Source organism: Cetorhinus maximus, chromosome 18 (genome assembly GCF_964194155.1).
Source record: "Cetorhinus maximus chromosome 18, sCetMax3.hap1.1, whole genome shotgun sequence".
NCBI classification, from domain to species: domain Eukaryota; kingdom Metazoa; phylum Chordata; class Chondrichthyes; order Lamniformes; family Cetorhinidae; genus Cetorhinus; species Cetorhinus maximus.
Window position 1 is genome coordinate 96719850 of NC_135896.1, and position 23736 is coordinate 96743585.

General features: G+C 42.1%; 1 protein-coding gene across 2 annotated transcripts in view; it reads left to right on the top strand.

Moving 5' to 3' along the window:
• The window catches only part of LOC144693385 (formin-like), a 337591-nt gene that overhangs the window by 51319 nt on the left and 262536 nt on the right, over nt 1-23736 (top strand). For both annotated transcript variants that reach the window (XM_078563248.1, XM_078563249.1), the window contains one exon: nt 8127-8188. In XM_078563248.1, the coding sequence (XP_078419374.1) occupies nt 8127-8188 (62 nt within the window). The remainder of the gene's footprint in view (nt 1-8126; nt 8189-23736) is intronic.

Genomic DNA, 23736 nt, shown 5'->3' on the forward strand with positions numbered 1-23736 from the left:
GTCGCAAAAGAAATATGAACTGCTAATTTCTAACTCTATAACTTAAATTCTACCCCTTCTTAAATCCCTATACATACACATACAAGACACATAAGACACACAAAAACATGGATTTTAAGGGTGGGATAAAACAGTTCAATAGCACCAATTCCGGAGCACAGGGTTCGATGGGTTGATTTTGATTGATGTCTTCCAAATCCCCTTCAGTTCTTGTTGATGACATGAGGTGGTCTTCCAGCACTTTCAGTCTTTAGTTCACTGGTTGAGCACTTGCCTTTCAATGTCGCCATGGTGATTTTCCCCTTTGCCCCTTGACAGGGGTTTTCAGAGAGAGAGAGAGCAGGTTATGGAGATATGAGAAGAAAAGCCAGCTAGCTGTCATTGTGGAATTACTGGAATCTTCCACACACTGGAGAAAGAGGTTTTAGGTTTTGTTCCTTTCAGGCTAGGGGTTATCCTGCTCTGCACTGCTTCCCACACAAAACCTGGTCACCTGGTTAGGAGCCAATTAAATGCTGTTGTCAGGCAGCGCCCTTGGTCCAGGACCCCTTTCCGGCGCCATCCTGTCTTTTTGTTCCAGGACTGCATTGTATATATCTCTCATCCAGTTCTAATGGACATGTCTTTCAGCCTGCAGCTATTGCAATTTTAATTCACAACCCAACAGAAATAAAAAGATATGTTCCTTACAAGGTTGTGGATCTTTGGAATTCTCTAGCTGGGGGTACTGTGTACATTGAGTCACTGAGCATATCCAAATCAGAGATTTGCAGATTTTTAGACATTATGGGAGAGTGTGGGAGGGTCTCACTGAGATAGGTCACTCATGATCTTACTGAATGGCAGAATAAGCTCGAGGAGCTGAATCATCTGCTCCTCTTTCTTATGCTCCTTTTTGGTGACAGGAGTCCTGTCTGGAGCTCTCCATGATACTGGGTGAAATTTGACCCAGGAAACTGGTATTGAATGAATGGCCGGAAACCTGCCTGAAAGCCAATGTTGTGAGGACAATCACGGCCACGTGGTAACTTAGATAAAAGCAATTTTTACTGCAGACCATCTATTAGCTTTTTCAGTTATTTGAGCAAGAGAAGCGAAGGGGAACTACTTGTGAAAATAAATTTACACAAAATTATGAAAGGTGATGCGATCCAAAGTCAGTGGTGACTGCAGGATTTCACAAGGTTCCTGGTTGCTTCTTATCACAGCCTTATTCTGCCAGGACATTCCCATCAGCCAGATGTTTGATCCTATTCAGCATGCACGACTACACAAAATGACCCAAATGTCCTTTGTATTTGCAACCAGACATTTACACAGTGGGGATGGTGATCAAATGTGGACCTTTAAAGATAGCGGAATTTTCAACACAGGTACAATACACCCAAACCTCCTCAATCTTCTACAACCATTTAGTGATCCCTTTATCATTCATAATAATTACCCCATCCCCAAGTTAACTGAGCTTTAGTATGCCGGTTTCTTGCAGATGGTCAGCAAATAACTTTCAAAATTTTAAATGGAGCTGGAAAGTCATTTTTCTGCTGTTTAATTGTAATCTCTTGAGCATTTAAACAAATATATCCTCATTGAATCCTGCTGCGTGTTTTCTGCTTCTTTAAATGCATTTTATGGCATAACTATAAGTCCTATGAAATGGCTTGAATCTTTAAATTTCATATTTAGAGCAGAATGTATGGAATTTGGCAATTTTTATATTAAGTTTATTCTTTCATGTGGTGTAGGTATCCCTAACTGCTGCAGCTGAGTGGCTCACTAGGCCATTTCAGAGGGCATTAAGGGTCAACCATATTACTGTGGATCTGGAGTCACATGTAGGCCAGACCATGTAAGGATTGCACATTTCCTTCCCTGAAGGACATCAGTGAACCAGATGGGTTTTCACAACAATTGATAGTTTCATGGTCACCATTACTAATTGCTATTCCACTGGGTGCCATGGCAGGATTTGACCCTGTGTATCCTGAGTATTAGCCTGGGCATCTGGATTACTAGCCCAGTAACATCACCACTATGCCATCCTCCCTCCGCGCCACCCTCCCCACCATCCCGAATGTCGTGAGTATTCAGTCACTGCCCCTCTGGAATAGTTCATTGCATTTTAATTGAAATTGGTTACATCAGGCTCAGAGGGGATGGTATGTTTTCACAATGTTCACATATAGCAATTGACACCCAATAAACCTGGAAGCCAGAGAAGGCAACAGCGGAATGATCGCTTGCCATGCCAGGGATTGATTAGACACAACCCATCTAATAATACTTGCAGACAAAACAGGGAGGGATCTCATGGGAGAGTTTATCTGACTCCAGAGGGATAAGAACATGCAAAGGGTAAGATTGAAGGGCTGATTTTTACAAAGTGTGCTTCCTTTCCACGGGGATCATAAGTGTAGAAATTATGTTGATAATCATCATAATTTTCATTTCATGAAAGCATGACATGTCTCCCTACATGCTCCCAGTGAGCAAGGCTTTATTCTGGCATTGTACATTTGTAAAATTGCTTTGCCATGAAGAAAATGGTTGGTGATGCATTTTAAGATGGATCTTTAATCTGTAATATATTAAATTTTGTACACACCCTGTAATTGTCACATTTACTTATAACTGTTACTCCTTCACACGATGGTGATAACATCTCTACTGTTATCCTAGTCTATCTGGGGCTCAGTATGCAATGCCAATCAAGGTCAGCTGGTGTATATAATATGACACTAAATTCTAGCTGAGATTGTCCTTGTATTGTGACCACCCCACCCCATTGTGACAATTTTCAAAAAAATTTACCCTCTCATGGTATGGGCAGCATTCATTGCCCATCCCCAGTTGCTCTTGAACCAACTGGCATGCCATACTATTTCAGAGGGCAGTTAAGAGTCAATCACATTGCTGTGGGTCTGGAGTCACATGTAGTCCAGAGCAGGTAAGGGTGGTAGATTTCCTTCCCTAAAGGACATGAGTGAACCAGATGGGTTTTTACAACAATCGACAATGGTTTCATGGTCACCATTACTGAGACTAGCTTTTCAACTGTAGATTGTTAATTGAATTTAAATTCCACCAACTGCCATGCTGAGATTCGAACCTTTGTCCCCAGGGCATTAGCCTGGGTCTCTGGATTACTAGTCCAGTGACATTACTGTCATTGCCACCGGCTCCCCAAAACGCCTGCCCATCTCTGCTCCATAGTCAATTGGTTTCAATTTGCCGTTCTCTTGATTCTTTAGTAGGACTCTAAGCCACAGGAGTAAGAAAACAAACTGCTATTTTTTTGGAAGAGTGAAACAGTGATCCTGAACAGGCCAGCTCTGCTAAACACATGTATTAATACAAAATAATGTTGGCTTTACATTAGAACAAACTGTAGTGTAACTAAAGCATGAAGTCAAATGAACAGGGTGCGTGTGGGATGGGAGACTATTTCAGGGAGGCACGTCCACACTGTTTCCCATTTACTCTGGGTGCTGCAAATCTGTAAATTAAGATTGATAAAAATTAATTTTACTGGTGGCAACAGGACTGACCTTCATTGTAACTTGGGGGTGGGGGCGGCTCTTGGTTCTATAAAACAAACTTACCTGGTTGGTAAACCTCTGGCCCCCAGATCTTCTTGCCTCCTGTCTTTGCCTGCCAGGAAAGCCACTGTGCCTTCCTGCTCAGGCTGAAAGTTAGAATTGACATGCACATGCTCAAAGGAAAGGACCCTGCTGCCTTGAGCAGATATCCTCAGCACCTGCTCAACAGAACTGGTTAAATCCTGGAACGATTAGCTGTGCAGATTAGGTGCAGCGAGTGTAACCTGGGAGATTTTAACTGTCTACCCGTAAGTTTCTGTCAACCTGTCAGGTAAGTTGAAATCTCCACCGCTCTGCTCTGTGCACCACCACCACCCCCGCCCCCGCCCCCCCACCCCCCAATACCCACCGGTGCTTTGAAAAATTTAGGTGAACGCAAAATTTACTGTGGTCTGCCCATTTCTTCAAGCCACTGAGAATGTAGTTTTGAATGTGAGATTTATATCTAGGCTTAGCCCATGAGCGAAAGAGTAAAGTAACATGTTAAGCTACCTACAATATAAATCTGCTTTAATCCCCACCGCTTCCTTTATGATTTGTATCTTGCTGGACTAGTTAATAGGCAAACATGCTACATATGCAGTTGAAGGCACAAAGCCTGCATTACTGGAAAAGTCACTGTGCACCAGTGGAAAAATAATTTATTTGTGGGAAATGTGGCCATAAGATAATTGAACAAATGCAGATTTGTTTTGTTCTGTGATCATTTAAACAATCTGTCATAGCGCAGAGCACAAAGCGATATGGACACTCATTTCAGTTTACTTTTCTGGCCAGAAAGAATATAAATGTGAAAGCCCATAATTCACAAGGGATAAAATAGTGAAATTAACAGTAATGTCATGTTTAGTAAGATTGATTCATATTTTTGGTGCGCAGCAGAATAATTTCTGCGCGTGTAAAATAAAAGAAAATTTTGCTTGTGATAATGTTCAGACGTGCAGAGTTTGATACAACTAAAGAATGAGTGAGTGAGGATTTGAAGAATGAAAGCTCCCTTAGAAAATATGTTCTGCATTACACCAGCAGAGGGCAATAGCATTCAATTTTCTGGTGTGTTTCACACACAAGAAACTTTCCAGCCTAGAAATACTGTATTCCATCACTGCTCAGTCAGAAGCAAATAAAAATTCTCTAGAAAATTGGTAGCTGTCTTACAGGTCAGAGGACATAGTGCTCATCAGAAAGGACTAACAATGAGCAGAAAGCTTTACATAAATGGTTGCACGAGGAAACAAGTGCAATCAATGGAAATCCACCTAAGGGGAAAGTGCAGCCTTCTCTCCTGACCTAGCTGATATTGTAGATTGTCTATTCCTGGTAATTCAGTTGTTTATTTTGTGCTTCAAAACATCGGAATAATCTGAAATCGAAGGAAAAAAATTGGCCAAAGTGTAACATGGATGGATCCTATTTCCTGTTTTGCATTACTGCCCAGGAGAAAAGTTTCTTAACATGATTTAGTCTTGGAACTGTGATCTATATTGTGCAAAGTATTGTCTTCATAAAAATGTGCTTGACAAATGTTCTTACTTAATTGGGGACAGCTAGAAGAGGCACGAGGTATTTTTATTAATTACAGAGCCAGCCTGTTTCGAGTTTAAGGACAGCAGTGCTTCAGCAGTGTGTTCTTAGCAAGAGTCTTTATTGAACTGCTTGTTAACATGTCTGCATGCAGAGAGACAGCCTCATGCCATATTCACATGTCCACAGAAAGCCAGGTGTGACATCAGACTGATTACATTTCAAAACCCAAACATTCCCCTTTTCATATCGAACAATAGTTATAAACATCCCCCTATTCCAAGCAAACAGTAGACACATGTGTGACCCTGTGTGACTGTGAGTTACCCAAGTTACCCACCATATACCCACTGTTCTCCTGCATTAACAACTGTTTGTTCTCCTAGTCAGTCACTGCACATGTATTGCACACATCAGCTGGAATTTTCCAGTTCCCTTGCAGCAGGGTCGAGGAGCCAATGAAATCTCCGTCCATATTGGTGGGACTGGAAGATCCTGTCAGCATGAAGGACTGGGAAACTCCGGTCATAGTCTTTAAACCGTGCAGGTCTCTTAATAGAATGCATATGTGTGTTGACATTGGCTGTTCGTCTGGGTGATGTTCCTTCTCCAGGGAGTGTCGTTCCCGTGGCACTTGTTGCCGTGGTAACTGTTGTTGCTCCATTGCGGCTACTGGGGACATGTGGACCTCTGGGATTGATGCTAGTTCTGTACAGCTGGTGAGATTCTTTCTCCGTGACTGGCCGATTGCAGTGAAGGAACAGTTTCACTAGTTGATCATATATGCCTGTGGTTATGCCGGTAGATTTGGTCATTCACTTCCACCATATATGATTAAGATGACAATTTCTCTACACATGTCCCAACATTACACGTGGGCTGACTCCTGTTGGGAGCATTGAGGGTTTGAACCCTGACTGGATCCTCATGTTTTTCCATGGCTACATATTGATTCTTCAAGGTTGCCGCCACTTTGCGTGCCTTTCCTGCCTGCCATCTTGCCTGGCTGTACATATGGTTGAGTTTTTTCAACTCCCTCTTTGTGTTGCCAACTTTGGAATTGAGGGTCATTCTTTTCTTCTGGTACCTTTTGTGTTGTCCCTGAAATTTGTTTGGTCAGATCTCACACAGCTTGGTTCATTGAAGATTTCAGTTTATCATGCGTTTTCAACAGTATATACTCAGCTGGAATCTTGCTCTTCAAATCTTCTAGTTCAGCTCTGATGTGAACATTTTCCTGTAGAGCTGTCTCATTTACCTTCAGCTTGTGCATTTCATTTCATTGACGTGGTTGGCAACCATCTTGTGGTTTACTTAAATATTGTCTCCCTCGCTCTGGAGTCTTTTGTTTCCCTCTCTCTGGGGTTTTCTGTCACCTTCTCTCTGGGGTCTTTTGCTGCCCTTTCTCTGTTGGCATGTTTAGGGTTTCCAGTGCAAGCTTTAGACTTGATTCAGTTGAGATGAGTGGCCGTTACATCCCATCTATGATCTGAAACTCTGATCATCCTTCTTGCCATTATATTGGGCTCTCAGACTAATTTGTCCCCTTGGTATGAGTATCGTGCCATCATAAGGCCTCAACCTCACTTTTGAGGGCTTCATTTTCAGATCAACACGTTGTTCCACTTCCCACAGATCTGTGAAGGTCATTGTGTCACATGACACACCAGTATCTATTTGGCGTTTCTTGTGCACCTGATACTCTCCCTCTGCGGTCATCATGGGAACAGACACAAACCATTTGTCACCCACAGACTTGACTGAACCAATTTGTTGGGGTTCTGCTCCAGTGCCCACCTGAGTAGGCTTGTTTTGCTTCTTTCTAGCCAAACACTTGTGTGTGAAATTATTCTGCTTCTTGCAGTTAAAACTCTGCATTCCCCATGCTGGGAAATCCTTCTTTTTCTGTGTATGCTGTCCTCTGTAGTATTTGCATCCTGCCCTTTGCCTGCGATTGTTCTGCTCTTTCAGCCTGGAATGTCTCTCAGCGTAATGTAGCTCCTGGTCTGCTCTGCCGAACATGTGTTTGAGCTGACGGTTAACAACTTCCGCATTTTGACACACGTCTATTGCTTTCTTTAGCATCAGTTGCTCATCTTTCAGTAGACTTGCTCTCACCTTGGGGGTCTCTCACACCCAAGACCAACCTATCTTTAATCTGGTCATCTTTTAGCTGTCCGAATTCACATGATTCTGCTAGCTGTGTTACTGCCATCACATACACTTCAATGCTCTTGTTTTCACACTAAGCTCTAAGTTGACGACATAACGTTCATATGTAACATTCACTCAGGGTTCAAAGCATTCGTTCAAGGCTTTCAAAATCTTTACCATCTTTTTTCTTTGTTAATCATTTTATTTTAAGGTGGTATACAATTTGTAGTAGTCCCTCCCCAGCACTGTTAGGAGTGTGGCTAATCTTATTGGTTCAGGCTTGTTAATTAAGTCTGTTGCAATCTTGTAGTTTTGCCATTGCAAGTGGAAAAACTGCCAATTTAGCCACATATCCCCTTGCATTTCTACTGAAGAAGGGCGTGGAAATTTTACTGCAGCCATGTTACTCTGTATTTTGCTTACAGCCTTCGGTTTGTTTGCTTTTCCTTAACTGCTTTTTATTTCTTATCCTTTTCAGCAGCTTTGTGCTTCCTCAGTGCTGTACCCTTAACTCCTTTTTAGCAGCTTTTTGATTTTTGCAGATTTGTACACTTCTGTGTGCCTTTCTGAGCTGTGGCTTCTCTGCAACATTTCCAGGGTGCAAAAGTCATTTTTTTTTCCTTGGCTCTGCATGTAAACTAACAAAAATGATAACCAAAACTTAACCTTTCATTAAGGCATTACCTTTTAAAAAGAGAAAAATTAAGTAAAAATGTGAAGCTTGTGAAGAAAAGATCTTCCTGAAGGAACATTTGCCTTTTCAATTAGAATAAAATAAATTAATGCAATATTATGTTATGCACACCATAACCAACATCAATCAGATTATTGCTGTTTTTATTTTAACAGAGTATCACGCTGCCATTTTGCATCTGAAACGAGAGCACAAGATAGAAATAGAACACTTGCAGGTAAGAATCTCTAAATACAGCCAGAACCTTTGTTTGCTGATGTGCACTAACCCGTTTAAAACAATTCATTAAGGACCCTCCTTCCACATCCTTGAAGTAATATGGGGAGAAAAGTTCAACTTTGGCAGCAGATGTTAAGGGGCAGGTGGGCACAACGCCCAGTTGTGGATTGGCTGTCCATGACGCACCCCAACCTAATTTACCCAATTTTATTTTCCAATGGAAGTCAAGAGAGAGGAAAATTGGCTGGAGAGCATAATGAGCAGCTGACCCACAAACAGCTGCTGAAGTTGAACTGTTCCCTCTCAATTCCAAATAAATGAGTTATTGCTGGCATTAAAGCGATTATTTAAAGAACTGTACCGCAATGTCATTATTTTTTGTCTCACATAAAAATGTATAACGCATTTCACAGTGCAAAATTTGGGCAGATATTCATACTGAATATTTTAGGATTAATTATTTCATGCTACCATACAAACTATACATGTAACATTTCAACACTTAAAAATGTAATTATATTAGGGATCATAAATTATAAAATGGCTCTGATATTCTCTGAAGAAGCCAAAGAATTCCCAGAAGGGAAAAACAGTAAAAACTGGGAAATAAGAATACTGGTCCAAACTGGTCTTGTATACCTTAAAATGGAACACCAGTAAAAACTAGGAAATAACAGTACTGGTCCGAACTGTTTTTTTTTCCTTCTGGGTTATTCTTGTTGTGTAATTGGCACGTTCTTCTATAATTTCAAGAGATTTACAATTTTAGGGCATTGCGCAGTAGTTTAAAGTTTTGTGTCAGTTTAAATGTATTAGTTGTATTTTCACTGCATTGTCGAAGAAATGTAGAAATATTGTTGGAACCAGTTAAGGGGGACTTGTGGTTGCACAGTTTACCGTTGCTTCATGATGATTCACATTTCTAAGAAACATTATTTCCCCTTTGTCAATACTAAAATGGCTTATGATGAAACGACTATGTTCCCATTGCAAAAATGTCCAAACATTTTGCATGTTGTGTGAAGGAACTAATTTTCTTCAGTGAGCAAGTGTGGAATTCCGCATGTTGAGCCTGGCTGATGTGTTTTGGAGCAGGACGTTTTCAAAGAGTAAAAATAACAAATACAGAGTAAAATGTGTAAGAGAACCTACTTCAGTTTCCAGCCCTTCAGGCTAGATGAAAAATCTAGCTTCAATAAGAATTGCCAGAAATAGTTAAATGGTTAATTATAATCAATTATTATGAAACATACTGACCTGCTTGAGAGTTGAAAACTGTTTCAATCTCCTATCTCTGCATTAGAAGTATGTGTGGGGGATTTATGTCTTGGCAGTGCCAATTAGAATCAGCGCAACTGTCCCTGAACATTATCTTGTCACCACATTAACTTACAATGCTGTCAAGATATCACTTAACTACCTTTTATATCCATTTTGAAGTCTGCCCACGTATCCATTTGTGTCTTGCAACCACTTTTGTGTCGCCTTAATAATTTAGTAAAAATATGTTGGAGGATATTTATGCTTATTTCTGGGCATCTGGATTACATTAGTCTGCACTGAGTTCAGAAGCACGCTACAAGTGATAATTGACTTGGTACAATTAGCTCTGTTCAAAAATTGGTTTTCTGAACACTGACTACTGACTGTCCATGAATGGGGACTTAGTTAACTTGTAACAGCTCAACAAATTCTAAATAAGCTGAAATAATATTGACAAAAAAAAAAACCGTCATGAATTCTCTAACAGACTGAACTCCCCAAGACTGGGAAGTACACCAGCTGGTGCAATAGCTTACAATCACACCAATTACAAATTGGCCTAGATTTTGTGGTAAAACTAATGGTGAGACAGATGAAACTCCTTTTATGCCGGGTTAGATGCTAGTGATCTTGGGTATTTTTTTTAAAAAAACTTCAAACTTCAACAGCACATAACCAGATCTGTTAAGTCACAAGTTATCTGCAATGACATTTGCTGATTTGGGTTTTAAAATGTAATCTGTTTTGATGCCTGTTATTTTCAGAAGTAAGCATAGCTCCCTTTATTTAAACGGGGTTTATTTAAAGGGTTTTACCCTTTGGGAATCACAAATCTCATTGGTAACATTTTGACCATTGACAGCTCTGTGTAAACTAGCACCCACATCTGCATAGATGCTTGGCTCTCTTCTGTTGAAGAAACTGCTGATACACAGAAATTGAGCAGCACCTTGAGAGTGGAAAGTGTTGAGCTGGAGATGGAGAGCACAGCTTGGGTAGTTACGCATTGAGCTTTTACTATAATTTTGTAGTTTATTTATTCATTCCTGGATGTGAGCATCACTGTCAAGGCCATTATTTACTGCCCATCCCCTAATTGCCCTTGAGGAGGTGGTGGTGAGCTGCCTTCTTGAACCGCTGCAGTCCATGTGGTGTAGGTACACCCACAGTGCTGTTAAGGAGGGAGTTCCAGGATTTTGACCCAGTGATGGTGAAGGGATCGCGATATATTTCCAAGTCAGGATGGTGTGCGAATGGTGTGTGGCTTGGAGGGGAACTTGGAGATGGCAGTTTCGCATGAGTCTTCTACCCTTGACCTTCTAGTGGGAGTGAATGTTTAAGCTGGCAGATGGAGTGGCAATCAATCAAGTCCCTTCCTCTTGGATGATGTCAAGCTTCTTGCATGTTGTTTGAGCTGCACTCACCAATTCCAAACACTCTTGATTTGTGCCTTGTAGATAGTGGACAGGCTTTTTGGAGTCAGGAGGTGAGTTGAAGTTTTAGAAGGTAGAAAAGTTTTCTACTTAGTTCTGTTGAAGGGTCATGAGGACTCGAAACGTCAACTTTGCTCTTCTCCGCCGATGCTGCCAGACCTGCTGAGTTTTTCCAGGTATTCCTGTTTTTGTTTTGGATTTCCAGCATCCGCAGCTTTTTGTTTTTATCTATGTTGATACAACTGAATGACTTGCTTAGGCTTTTTCGAGGGCAGTTAAGAGTCAGCCAGATTGCTGTGGGCCTGGAGTCGCATATAGGTCAGACCCGAGAAAGGATGGGCAAATCACCTTCCCTGAGGGCATCATGTGTCGTAGACTGGTGTAGTTCGAGTTGGCTACCCAAGCTTGGTGGTTTATACTCTTTTGTATTGAGGGGAGAAAAGAGTAAGCCTCTTACATTTCTTATAGCCTATATTCAGTCTTTGAGCACAGCTTCTCTTATGCTTGGTTTATTGTTAGGTTCTTGGGTTTCTGTATATTTGATGTTTAAATGTTGTTAAAATTTGATTTAAAATAGAATAAAAACTGGCACCTACATTATCTGAAAGGAAATGCGAACACATTGAACCTTTTTAGTCAAAAAAAATTGCTGCTTCAATGGTGCAGGTGGGAATTTTAAAAACCAGAATGATGGATTTATGACAAAGCCTTGGTGAGACTATTGACAGTTTTTTTTTTCATGCAGATGTTGATATATTGGGCCTTGGGCTTTTATTGGACAGGAGTGGAAATGAAAATCACGAGAGACGCTTAACAGGCTTTGTATCGGTTTTATAAGTCTAAAATTAGTTTTCCCCTGTCACGCAAAAGGCCAGATTAACCCCCACCTTTCTGAATTCGGTGGAGTTTTAGATTGGTTGGAGAATTGTCCCCTGCAATGCCATTGGCGAGTTTGGTGCAGTGAACACTCCCAATCCTGAATTGTGCAACATTTTTTTAAAAGTGTCAGTACAGCGACAGATCTGCCACAGCAAGCTGTGGCGTGGAGGAGTGTGAACTTGTAGCTTTATTTCACAATTTTACAACAAACAGAAATGAATCTTGACTTGGGTGCCTTGTAGATAACGGACAGGCTTTTTTTGGAGTCAGGAGGTGAGTTACCCACTGCAACATTGTGACGAGAAGCCACCCCAATTCTTTATTCGTGAAAACGAAGGCTCCGGGTCAACAACCCAGTTTATCCATTGAGAAGTATTTTTGTGCTGCTTTGCATCTGCATCAGCAAATAATGTTGGCATCTGATTTCTGAAGTGACTTCGCGATTGCCCCTGATTTAGATTTGCTTAAAATGGAAGAAAGGTTGAAGCACGCCCGCATTTTATAAAAGCAACTATGGGCCTCTGACCCCAGAAAACCGCACGACATGTTGAACATGCAGAGATTTCCCAATGTGCAATGTATGTATACCAGAAGCAGGGAGGTAAAATGTATACCCTATATAGTTTATTTCGAAAAAAAATGATATGCATAAAGTTGAGTGGAACCCTGTTGCTAATAAGAACATGAGAAATAGGAATGGGTGTAGGTGAAACTAATTTTTTTAAAAACCCAAGTGCTCAAGATGAGAGCTGCATTTGAAACAAAAATAGAAACATGCTGCACATTGCCTCCTGAATGATAATGTTAAAAAATATACTATAAACGGTTATCAGACAGGTGCCGGTTTGAAAACTTGCCAAATTACTTCCCCATGCTTGTTGGGAGATGGTGGTAACATCACTGAATTAGTAATAGGTAAATGGGTTCAAATCCCACCATGGCAACTGGTGGAATTTAAATTCAATTAATAATCCTGGCGTTAAAAACTAGCCTCAGTCATGGTGACCATGAAGCTATCATCGATTGTCATTAAAACCCATCTGGTTCACTAATGTTCTTCAGGGAAGGAAATCTGCCATCCTTACCTGGTCTGGCCTACATGTGACTCCCACAGCAATGTGGTTGACTCTTAACTCTCCTCTAAAATGGCCTAACAAGCCACTCGAGGGCAATTGGGGATGGACAACAAATGCTGGCCTTGCCAATGATGCTTACATCCTATGAAAAGAATTTTTAAAAAAAATCATGTTTCAAAAGCAGTGAAAATGTTTTAAACACTGCAAGAGATATCTTACTATATAATATTGTAACCTGTCTTCCTCATGGTTGACTCCAGCATACTTCGCCAATGCATTTTCTCACTTGCGTCATTGGGCAAGGCTATCCTCACCTTGTTCCATTCTTAACTACCAATGCAGCCACTGAACCACCTGCACTGCTTCTCTTTCTGCACCTGAATGGTTACCTCTCATGTTCCCTATTGATCTATACTTGCACCCCCACTCCCTCCTCTTTCTCACCTACATGACGTCCCTTGGTCACATCACATGAGAATGCAACACCAGGTTCCACATGTATGTACATGTATTAACATGCACACCCAGCTCTACCTCGCCAACACCTCTCTTGACCACTCTGCGGTTTCTAATTTATTGCTCTACTTGTCAGACATCCAATATTAGATGAGCATACATTTCCAACTAAATGTTAGGCAGACCATTGTTTACAATCCCCACCGGAAACTCTGTTCATTAGCCACTGACTTCCATCCTGGCAACTGTCTGAGGCTTAACAAGGCTGTTTGCAACCTATTTGAGCCTGAGTTGAGCTACCAACCAATACTTGCTCAGTCACCAGACCTCCTACTTCTACCACTTTTTAAAATTTATTTATGGGCCTGAATTTTACATTCCGAGGTTGGGTGCATGCTTGATCCAAACACATGTAAAATTGCACAAAATGACGTCGGGCGTGCATCCCAACGTCGTCATGGATTGAGGTCGGCGGGCACGCACAGAAGTCGGAGCCACACTCGTCGACAAATAAAGGGCCAATTAAGGCCATTTAAAAGCCTATTGACCAAGATTTTATGTTGCCCGTGCACTTTTGCGCTCATCGCACAAGCAGGCGAGCAGCACGTTTTTATCAAATTGTCATCCAAGGGAAGCCAGTGAAGGTTTCGGTCAGGATCAGTTCGTAGCCGAAAAGCCGCAGTATTAACACCAAATTTGTTTCCATGTTGTAGGCCCTATTTGTTTTTCCACTGTAAGTTACCAAAGTTGTGGGGGATACCATTGGACCTGGCCCCCAACTCGTTCCCACCCCAGCCCGCACAGTCAGGCCAACCGGAAGACACCTTTCATGCCAGGTGGGCCTTAATTGGCCACCCAGGTTGAGGATGCAATCTCTCCGGGGAGCGGATTCTACATCCGCTTCCGGGCCCACTCACCTTGCGTTATTGCCAAGCGTGAAATTCAGGCCATTGTTTTCATGGGATGTGAGCGTCGCTGGCAAGGCTGGCATTTGCTACCCATCCTCAATTGCCCTTGAACAGAGTGGCCTGCTCGGTCATTTTGGAGGGCAGTTAAGAGCCAACCACATCGCTGTGGGTCTGGAGTCACACGTGTAGGCCAGGCCAGGCCAGGTAAGGACGGCAGATTTCCTTCCCTAAACAGCATTAGTGAACCAGATGGGTTTTTTTTTACGACAATCGATGATGGTTTCGCAGTCACCACTACTGAGACTAGCTTTCAATTCCAGACTTTTTAAAATTAATTTAATTCACATTCCACCAGCTGCCATGGTGGGATTTGAACCTTCATCCCCAGAACATTAGCCTGGGTCTCTGTCAGGTCCAGCGATATTACCACTACACTGCCATCTCTCAAATTCCCTCTAGCTCATGTGCTGTTGAAACCCTCGTTATGCCTCTGTTACCTTGAGACTGGACTGTTCCAACACTCCCTTCCTAAACTTGAACACACCCAAAACTCTGGCTATATCCTAACTCACACCAAGTCCCACTCACCCATCACTCCTGCATTGGCTGTTGGTTGAGCAATGCCTTGATTTTCAAATCCTCATTCCTGTTTTCAAATTCCCCCAGCTCCTTGCCCCTCCATGCCTCTGTCCCCCGCCAGCCCTGCAGCTCCCTGACATCCCTGCGCTCCTCCAATTACAGCCTCTGGTGCATCCCCAATGTTAACGGCTCCACCATTGGTGGCTGTTCCCTTCAGCTGGCTATGTCCCAAGTTCTGGAATTCCTTCGCACAACCTCTCCACTTTTACCTCGTTCTCCTCCTTTAAGATGCTCCTTAAAACCTCTTTTACCAAGGTTTTGGTCACCTGTCCCAACATCTTCGTTAATCAAATAAAATTTGACACTTTTCTGTGAAGGAACTTGAGATGTTTTACCACATTAATGATGGGACTTAAATACAAGTTATTGTTGTGGAGGTCAGCTTCCTTTGTAGCCTGGAACAGATTTGCTGATCAGCTGATGTTTGTTATGAGTACATTGAGTAACAATTCCAATTAAGAAATTCAGATGCTATCCTGCAGAGTGACCACATACCGGCAAAAATCAATGCCGAGTGAGTATTGCTATATATTCAGTAGTGGCGAGACATCAGTGAGGTGCTGTCCAACTAAAAGGAATCACCTAGACTTCATTTAGAGAAAAGGTGAGTTGAGGAGAAATACAGTATCATAAATCATAACATTTCTCTTGTGAAATATTTTTAACATTACATGCATGGAGCATAAACATACTTTGGAGGGAGTACATTACACCCAAAATGTTCTTCCCACGCTAAGGTTTGTAAAAGGCTTTTTCTATTGCTCTTCATTTGCATTTTGGAAGCCCCACATCTGTAAACCAGCTGCCAGATTCTATGCTAATGTTAAGTAATATTTCTGTAGACTGGTATCCAGTTGAAGTTGGAACTACAGATCTGCCACCAGTCTGTGAAAATCAGAATTATTAACATAAATTCTGGGAGCTGGCTGACTGATGTTCTGCTCTCCTAATCCAATTAAAAAGACTGTTGCTGTAATATAAAATCATTTGGAATTTAGTACAAGACTGGGAAATAAGATCCGATTTACTATGATCAACAAATCAGTTGTGCAGTGAGCTACTGAACCAATGATGCAGAACTTGTTTGCCTTGAGATACTGGAGCGTATGTATTATTATGGGATGCAATGTTTAATGTGCTTATTCATGCAGTGAGGAATAAAAGTGCACCATTAATAGCTAACAATTTTCCCACCTCCATGTGGATAAATGTCTAGCACTCTTCAGTGAATGACCAACAACTAATAGTAATGATTCACCAGGTGCAATTTATGGACAGAAACATATTTTCTCCCACTTCATAACACATTAGCTACTAATTGCCCTGTCCCCTCCTGTCCCTGTATCTCTCTTCTTCTTTTCTCTAACAGCCTTGTCTCTCTCTTTTTCCTTTCTCCTTCCACCCCCCTCCTCATTACATCTTCTCTCTTTGTTTTTAGTCCTGTATTTCTCTTTTCTTCTTTGTTTGGCATTGCCATCCCTCGTTCTGTCCCTCTTTGCTTTCATTAGTCCTTTGTTACAGCTAGTGGGCAGGCTAATTCGGCAATGTGGATAAATGCTACATTCCAATAACATCATTCCATCAACAGTGGTAAATTGGCTATTCCAAGATTGATTTCCTAAGGATGAATCGCAACTTAATTACTAATAGTATGTAGTATAGCTTTAAATTTTCTATCTCACAACTGCCATATGTACATCAGTACATGTGGGACATAATGGAATGGTTTGTAAACTTGGTGCAAAGGTTAGTAGTCTAGATTTGACAACGAATGTGGAGTGCACCGTTTTCTAGGTAGAAGAGAAACCCTTTTTTGTAATACATTGTGCACATTTAATTGTCCGTGTCATACAGTTTGTTAAGGAGCTTCTGGCAAGCGATGGCTTCTTGAGGATCTTTCTGGCCATCCAGTTTGGTTAGAGGATGAGGAGGGAGAAGGGTAACAACAAGAGAAAGTAATGAATAGAAGTGTAGCTGCAGGAAAAGCGACGGAGAATTTAGAGTCAGGACAACATGCCTGCAGCTCCCTAAGGAGGCTGCACTTCTCCAGGAAAGCTCTGAGTTGTGTCACCTCCTGCAGCAAGCCTAACTGTCACAGCGGACACAACATTGACTGTTCCAATCAAGGTCATTGCAGCCCTTAACTTCTTTTGCTCTGTTTCTTCTAGCCCGCCAGAGGGTTTATCCGTAATATTATTCAGTTTGCCATTTGTTGTTACATTAAGCTGTGACTGATGATGTCTTTGCTGAAGCATCCTTTTCTCCAGGGCCACTGGAAATGGGAGGATTGGGCTCTGAGATGTACATAGATTGTGAGCTTCCCCCGTCTCCAGGGACTTATTGCTTGCACCTACAATCTGCCTGAATTGCAAAGGCTTCCATTTCATTAACAAGCTACTGGGATGTGATCATCAACAGCAAATCGTGCCGCTCTGTGCCCACTTTCCTCATGGCTGCCAGGAGGTTTTCATCCAACACCAACTCTGTGCACACACTTGGCAAGTGGCAGGCCGGCTGCTTGAAGACAAGGACTACCTTCTGCACAGTTGCCTCTTGACTGCTCTCAGGAACCCGTCTCAGCAGCCTTTGACTCTGTCAAACATGAAGGCTTATGCAGTATCCTCCTCAAGTTTGGCTGCCCTCAGAAATTTGTCACCACCCTCGGCCCACTCCACAATGGCAGGTAAGCTCGATCGACACCAATGGAACCAGTAAAGGCTGGGGGCAAAAAAGGCTGTTTCATGGCAACAATCCTTTTCTCCATTTTCCTTATACGAACATACAAACAAGGAGCAGGAGTAGGCCATTCAGCCCCTCAAGCCTGCTCCGCCATTTAATAAGATCATGGCTGATCTGATAGTAACCTGAAACCTGCATCCCACCCACCCCCAATAACCTATCACCCCCTTGCTTACCAAGAATCTGTCCACCTCTGCCTTAAAAATATTCAAAGACTCTGCTTCCATCATCTTTTCAGGAAGAGAGTTCCAAAAACTCACGACCCTCTAAGTGAAAAAATTTCACCTCATCTCTGTTTTAAATGAGCAACCCCTTATTTTTAAACAGTGACCCCTAATTCTAGATTCTCCCACAAGAGGAAACATCTTCTCCATATCCACCCTGTCAAGACCTCTCAGGATCTTATATGTTTCAATCAAGTCGCCTCTTACTCTTCTGAACTCCAGTGGATACAAGCCTAGTCTGTCCACTCTTTTTCCTCATAAGACAACCTGCCCATTCCACATATTCGTCTGGTAAATCTTCTCTGGACTGCTTCCAATGCATTTACATCCTTCCTTAAATAAGGTGACCAATATTGTACACAGTATTCCAGATGTGGCCTCACTAGTGTCCTGCACAACCAAAGCATAACTGTCCTACTTTTGTAATAAATTCCCTCGCAATAAATAACATTCTATTAGCTATCCTAATTACTTGCATCCTAGCCTTTTGTGGCTCATGCACTAGTACACCCTGATCCCTCTGCACCTCAGAGCTCCGCAATCTCCCACTATTTAGATAATATGCTTCTCTTTTATTCTTCCTGCCAAAATGGACAATTTCACATTTTCCCACATTAAACTCCATCTGCTAGATCTTTGCCCACTCACTTAACCTATCAATATCTGGTTGGAGCCACATCTTCACTGCAATATTGCCTCCCACCTCCAGCAAATTCCCCACACTCATGGGAGATAATCTACAGAACAAATAGGAAACTGTTCAGCCTACTCCATCTTCAATCCAAAACCAAAATCACTCCAACCTCAGTTATAGATCTTCAGTGAGCAGATGATGCTTTTGTATGTATGTGCACTCACTCAGAAACTGAGCTCCAGGTCATTCTCCACTCCTCCAAAGCATATGAGAAAATTGGCTTTTCTCTAAGCGCTCGGAAAACTAAGGTCCCCTTCAAAAAAAGCTCCCACAGCACAACAACTCCCCTCATCAATTATGACCGACAGTGAGACCCTGGGAAATGTGGATAATTGTCTGTTACTTGGGAGCCTCCTCTTGGTGAATGCAGACATAGTTGATGAAATTCATCATCGCCTCTGATGCACCAGCTCAGCCTTTGGCTGACTGAGAAAAGGAGTATTTGAGGACCAGGATCTCAAACCTGAGACTAAAGTTATGATTTACCTGGCAGCAGTGATCCTCGTGCTGCTATATTCTTCACAGACCTGTGGACAATTTACAGCAGGCACCTTAAAGCACTGGAGAAGTATCACCAGTGCTGCCTTTGCAAGATCCTCCAAATCCGGTGGCAAGAAAGGCATCCCAATAGTAGCACCTCTCCCAAGCCAACGTGCCCAATATCAAGGTGCTAATCACTCAAAACCAGCTCTGCCGAATGGGATATGGTGTTTGTCTCCTGCCAGACTCCCGAAGCAACTGCTCTACTCTGAGCTCGAGCTTGGCAGCTGACTCCCAGGAGGACAGTGGAGACGCTTTAGGGATGTCCTCAAGGCATCCCTGAAGAGGTCAAACGTCCCCACTGATTCAGTGGAGCCTCTGGCTTGTGAAAGACCAAAGTGGAGAAGGCTCCTATGGGAAGGCACTGGACAGACCGAGAGATTTTGTTGGGAACGTGTGAAGTTGAGGCCTCGAAGGGAGCGCACAAACCTCCAAACAACCCACCTACCCGACCCTTCAAGCACCACCTACCCCGGATGTAGCAGAGTCTGCAGACCACACGTTGGACTTACCAGCCACCTCAGAACCCATTGAACTGGGGTGGAAGCAAGTCATCCTCGATCCCGAGGGACTGCCTAAGAGAGAAGAGACCATCAGACACCTGACGTGCAAAAATCGGCATTGACTCGATGGGCTGAATTACCTCCTCTGTGCTGTAATGATGCGATGACCCTGATGTATTCAGTTTCCTTCTTCTCCTATTGATATATAAATTTTCTTCTGTCCGGGACACTCTCTCTTCCTGGTGTTAGGTCTTGCATATCCTTTTTCATTTAATGTAAAACCTTTATCTAAAGGTCGCAAAATATACAGGAAGTATCAGGCTATACAGATACTGTGGCATGAAATTAACAATGCGTAATCTGAGTCCTCAAAGTTTCAATTTAAAAATGCATCAATATTCCAACTGATTTGTTGTTCATCTTTATTTACTTTGCAAAAGCTTTATGCTTAGTGTATTGTGTTGTCTTACACATAGAATATATCTGTGTACAGAAAAGCTTTGCTCTTGTGACTGCTTTGAGTGGATGTCTTGCCACATGCCTTGCTGCTCAATTTTATGTAGGATACCTTGTTGATACAATTACCTGTTCCTGGCAATAGGGCAAGAATCGAGAGCAGATGCAGACTATGATCTCCTGGTTCCATTTAGCGAGTGCATGATTTACTTTGTGGATTTGCCTCCGTTTTTGACAGTATCTTGGTGCAGGTTACTTGGTTGGATATTTTAACCTGCCAGGAGAAACCGCCAAGAATCGCCCTATTGTCAAAATGATGTGGAGTTCCACTCGTTTTTCAATGCCTTTATCAGCAGAGCGCTAACTGCCACTGATGACGGATATCCATTTGGTGAGCAGAAGATGACTGCTCCTACAATCCTTAATCAAAGAAAGAAAAGGTTTAAGGAAGCCTGACAATAACCAAAACTGTCAGAAGTCAGACAGCTGGACGATTTTAAATGTGATTCAGTTCTGACTGGAGTTCGACTCGCGTCTTTGGGTGGAGTTCAGTAACGGGTTGCTGAATTTATTGTGCATTACCAGCAAGACCTCAACCCGCATCATAGATTTAAGCATGCATTTTTAGCAAACTTTAAAAGAAATTAACCTTTCAGAAGAGAAGTAATTAGTCATCAGTCAAAGTGGTTATACAATTCAGAAACAACATTTGAAATATTTCTGTTGTAGTGGTCCAATCTGGCAAAAGAAAATTCAATCATTAATCAATGTAACTAGCTATATTTTCTGAGATATTCCATGCATACAAATGTGAAAGGTATTGCTAGCCAAAAATAATGTAATAGCTTTTGATGGGTCAAAACCTGCCAAATTACATTAAACTCCTTTTCAGTCATTGTTGAGTTCCCAGAAAACATCTGTATATCAGAACATTCTTGTAAAATGAGTTTTTTTTTTTGAATTTATGTTGCCAACATCATATTGTGGCCAGAAAAGGAAATGAAGACTACAGCATCGAGCTTTACACCAATAATTGTTTGATGATAGGCAGTTATTCCAGGACATCACTGCGGGAGCTCCTCAAGGTAGTGACCTAGTCTCAACCATCAATGCTTCATCAATGACCTCCCCTCCATCATAAGGACAGAAGTGGGGATGTTCACTGATGATTGCACAATGTTCAGCACCATTTGCAACTCCTCAGATACTGAAGCAGTCCATGTTCAAATGCAGCACGACCTGGACAATATCCAGGCTTGGGCTGACAAGTAGCAAGTAACATTCGCGCCACACAAGTGCCAGGCAATGACCATCTCCAACAAGGGAAAATCTAACCACCACCCCTTGACTTTCGATGGCATTACCATCACTGAATCACCCACTATCAACATTTTGGTGGTTACCATTGACCAGAAACTGAATTAGACTAGCCATATAAATACTGTGGCTACAAGCGCAGGTTAGAGGCTAGGAATCCTGTGACGAGTAACTCACCTCCTGACTCCCCAAAGCCTGTCCACCCTCCACAAGTCAGGAGTGTGATGGAATACTCTCCACTTGCCTGGATGAGTGCAGCTCCAACAACACCCAAGAAGCTCGACACTATGCAGGACAAAGCAGCCTGCTTGATTGGCACCCCATCCATAAACACTCTCTCCGTCCACCACCGACGCACAGTAGCAGCACTGTGTACCATCTACAAGATGCACTGTAGGAACTCACCAAGGCTCATTAGACAGCACCTTCCAAATCCACGGCCCCTACCATCTAGAAGGACAAGGGCAGCAGACACATGGGAACACCACCACCTGGAAGTTCCCCTCCAAGTCACTCATCATCCCAACTTGGAAGTATATCGCCATCCTTCAGTGTCGCTGGGCCAAAATCCTGGAACTCCCTCCCTGTGGACTGTGGGTGTACCTACACCACATGGACTGCAGTAAGAAGACAGCTCATGACCATCTTGTCCAGGGCAATTAGGGATGGGCAATAAATGTTGTCCTAACCAGTGATGCCTACGTCATGTGAACGAATAAAAAAAATCTCGAGTGTGGTTGGTACAAGTTTTCTCATAGACACTTTCTCATATACAGTAAGTTGACCATAAGTGATCTGTACATTTTGTGTTTCGACATCATCTCCCTAACCTGTGCCCTCTATGACCTAGAAGGGCAAGGGTAGTGGGTGTATGGGACCGCAACCCCCAGCCCTATCATTTCACTTCCCTACTGATTCCGAAACCATCCTGATGTAGAAATGTGTCACTCTTTCTTCAACATGGCTTGGTCAAAATCCTGCAACTCCTTACCTAACAGCACCAGGGGAATGACTTCACCACACAGACTGCAATGCTTCAAAAAGGCACTGCACAGCCACCACCACCACCACCACCACCACCACCTTCTTGAAGGCAACTAGGCATGAGCAATGAAATGATAACCTTGCGGGCAGCATCCATATACCAAGGATGAATTTCTTTTAAAAGTCGAGGTAAATTGTACCTCCCCTTTAAGAGATGCAGGCTGCCTTTAGATGGTGTAATTGGTGCCCAATTTCCCACCTCCCTCATTGACAAGCTGCCAATTCATGAATAATGCTGCCTGCTTGCCAATCATAAAGGAGGTACATGTGGCAATTGTGTATGTGCCTCTCTCTCTCACTCTCTCTCCGATATAATCGGAACCATTTGCCCCTTTTCTGATGTCGGTTGAATTTCTCTTTCAGTCTACCCTAACTCATGTAACCTTAATAATTCTAACCGCCAACAGAAATGGGTGATGTTTATTCCAAGAGTCTAGGCTGGATTATAAACAAGGCCCTGGTGACGGAAGGAGTGTTCTCTAATCTACTCTGCAATGCAGTCACTTCTGCATTTGGACATTTGTTGTGTCATGTATTAATTACTGCATCCCAATGTTTATTTAAGATCCTCTTGCATGTTTATATGAGACAAGTACAGGAGTTCTGCATAGTTTTTGAATAAAGCTTTCAATTGTTAAATATTTTGGTTTTGCGGCTAAAGCTGCAATCCATTATACCATTTGGTCAGGAACCTTTTATGGAAAATAAAGATAAAATGATGGCTTAAAACCTAGTGAATCCAAGCCAGTAAGTGGAGACATCTTTCCGTCACCTTTGCGATTTACATCTGTTTGAGGTTCAGGCAGTCAATACAATTTGAGTAATGTCAGGGCACTTCATGTAGGCCATGGAAGTTTTCTGGTTTGAACTGCTATCACAGTTCACTAGATGTCACTAAACATCAACCCATTGAACAAGAACTTGCCATAGCAAATGAGCATAATTCAGGCAAATGTCAGTACTGTATTTTCAGGAGGAATTATGTAGAAAGAATGGCTTTGCCATTCACTATTGGTATAATTGCCATGGCAAAATGTAATTGACAATGTGACTGAAAATGATATCACAATTTTTAAGTTAATTCTGTCTCATAGACAATTTGCATGAAATGAGGTTAGCAGGATAAAGGTTACATTTAATGGCAAGGTTCCTGAATTAACAAATTATTCGTCTGAATTTATTGTTTCACCCTATTTTGTCCTATTGTTTTAAACTGGGTTTGTTACATCTGTAAATTAAGTAACCCCTTGATGTTATTTGCAATGCAGTGAAGTCATTTTTTAGAACAAAATAGAGGAAATAGGAGCAAAGATAGACTATTCAGCCCTTTGAGATTTCTCCCCCATTTGCAATGGCTGATTTTCTACCTGTTACC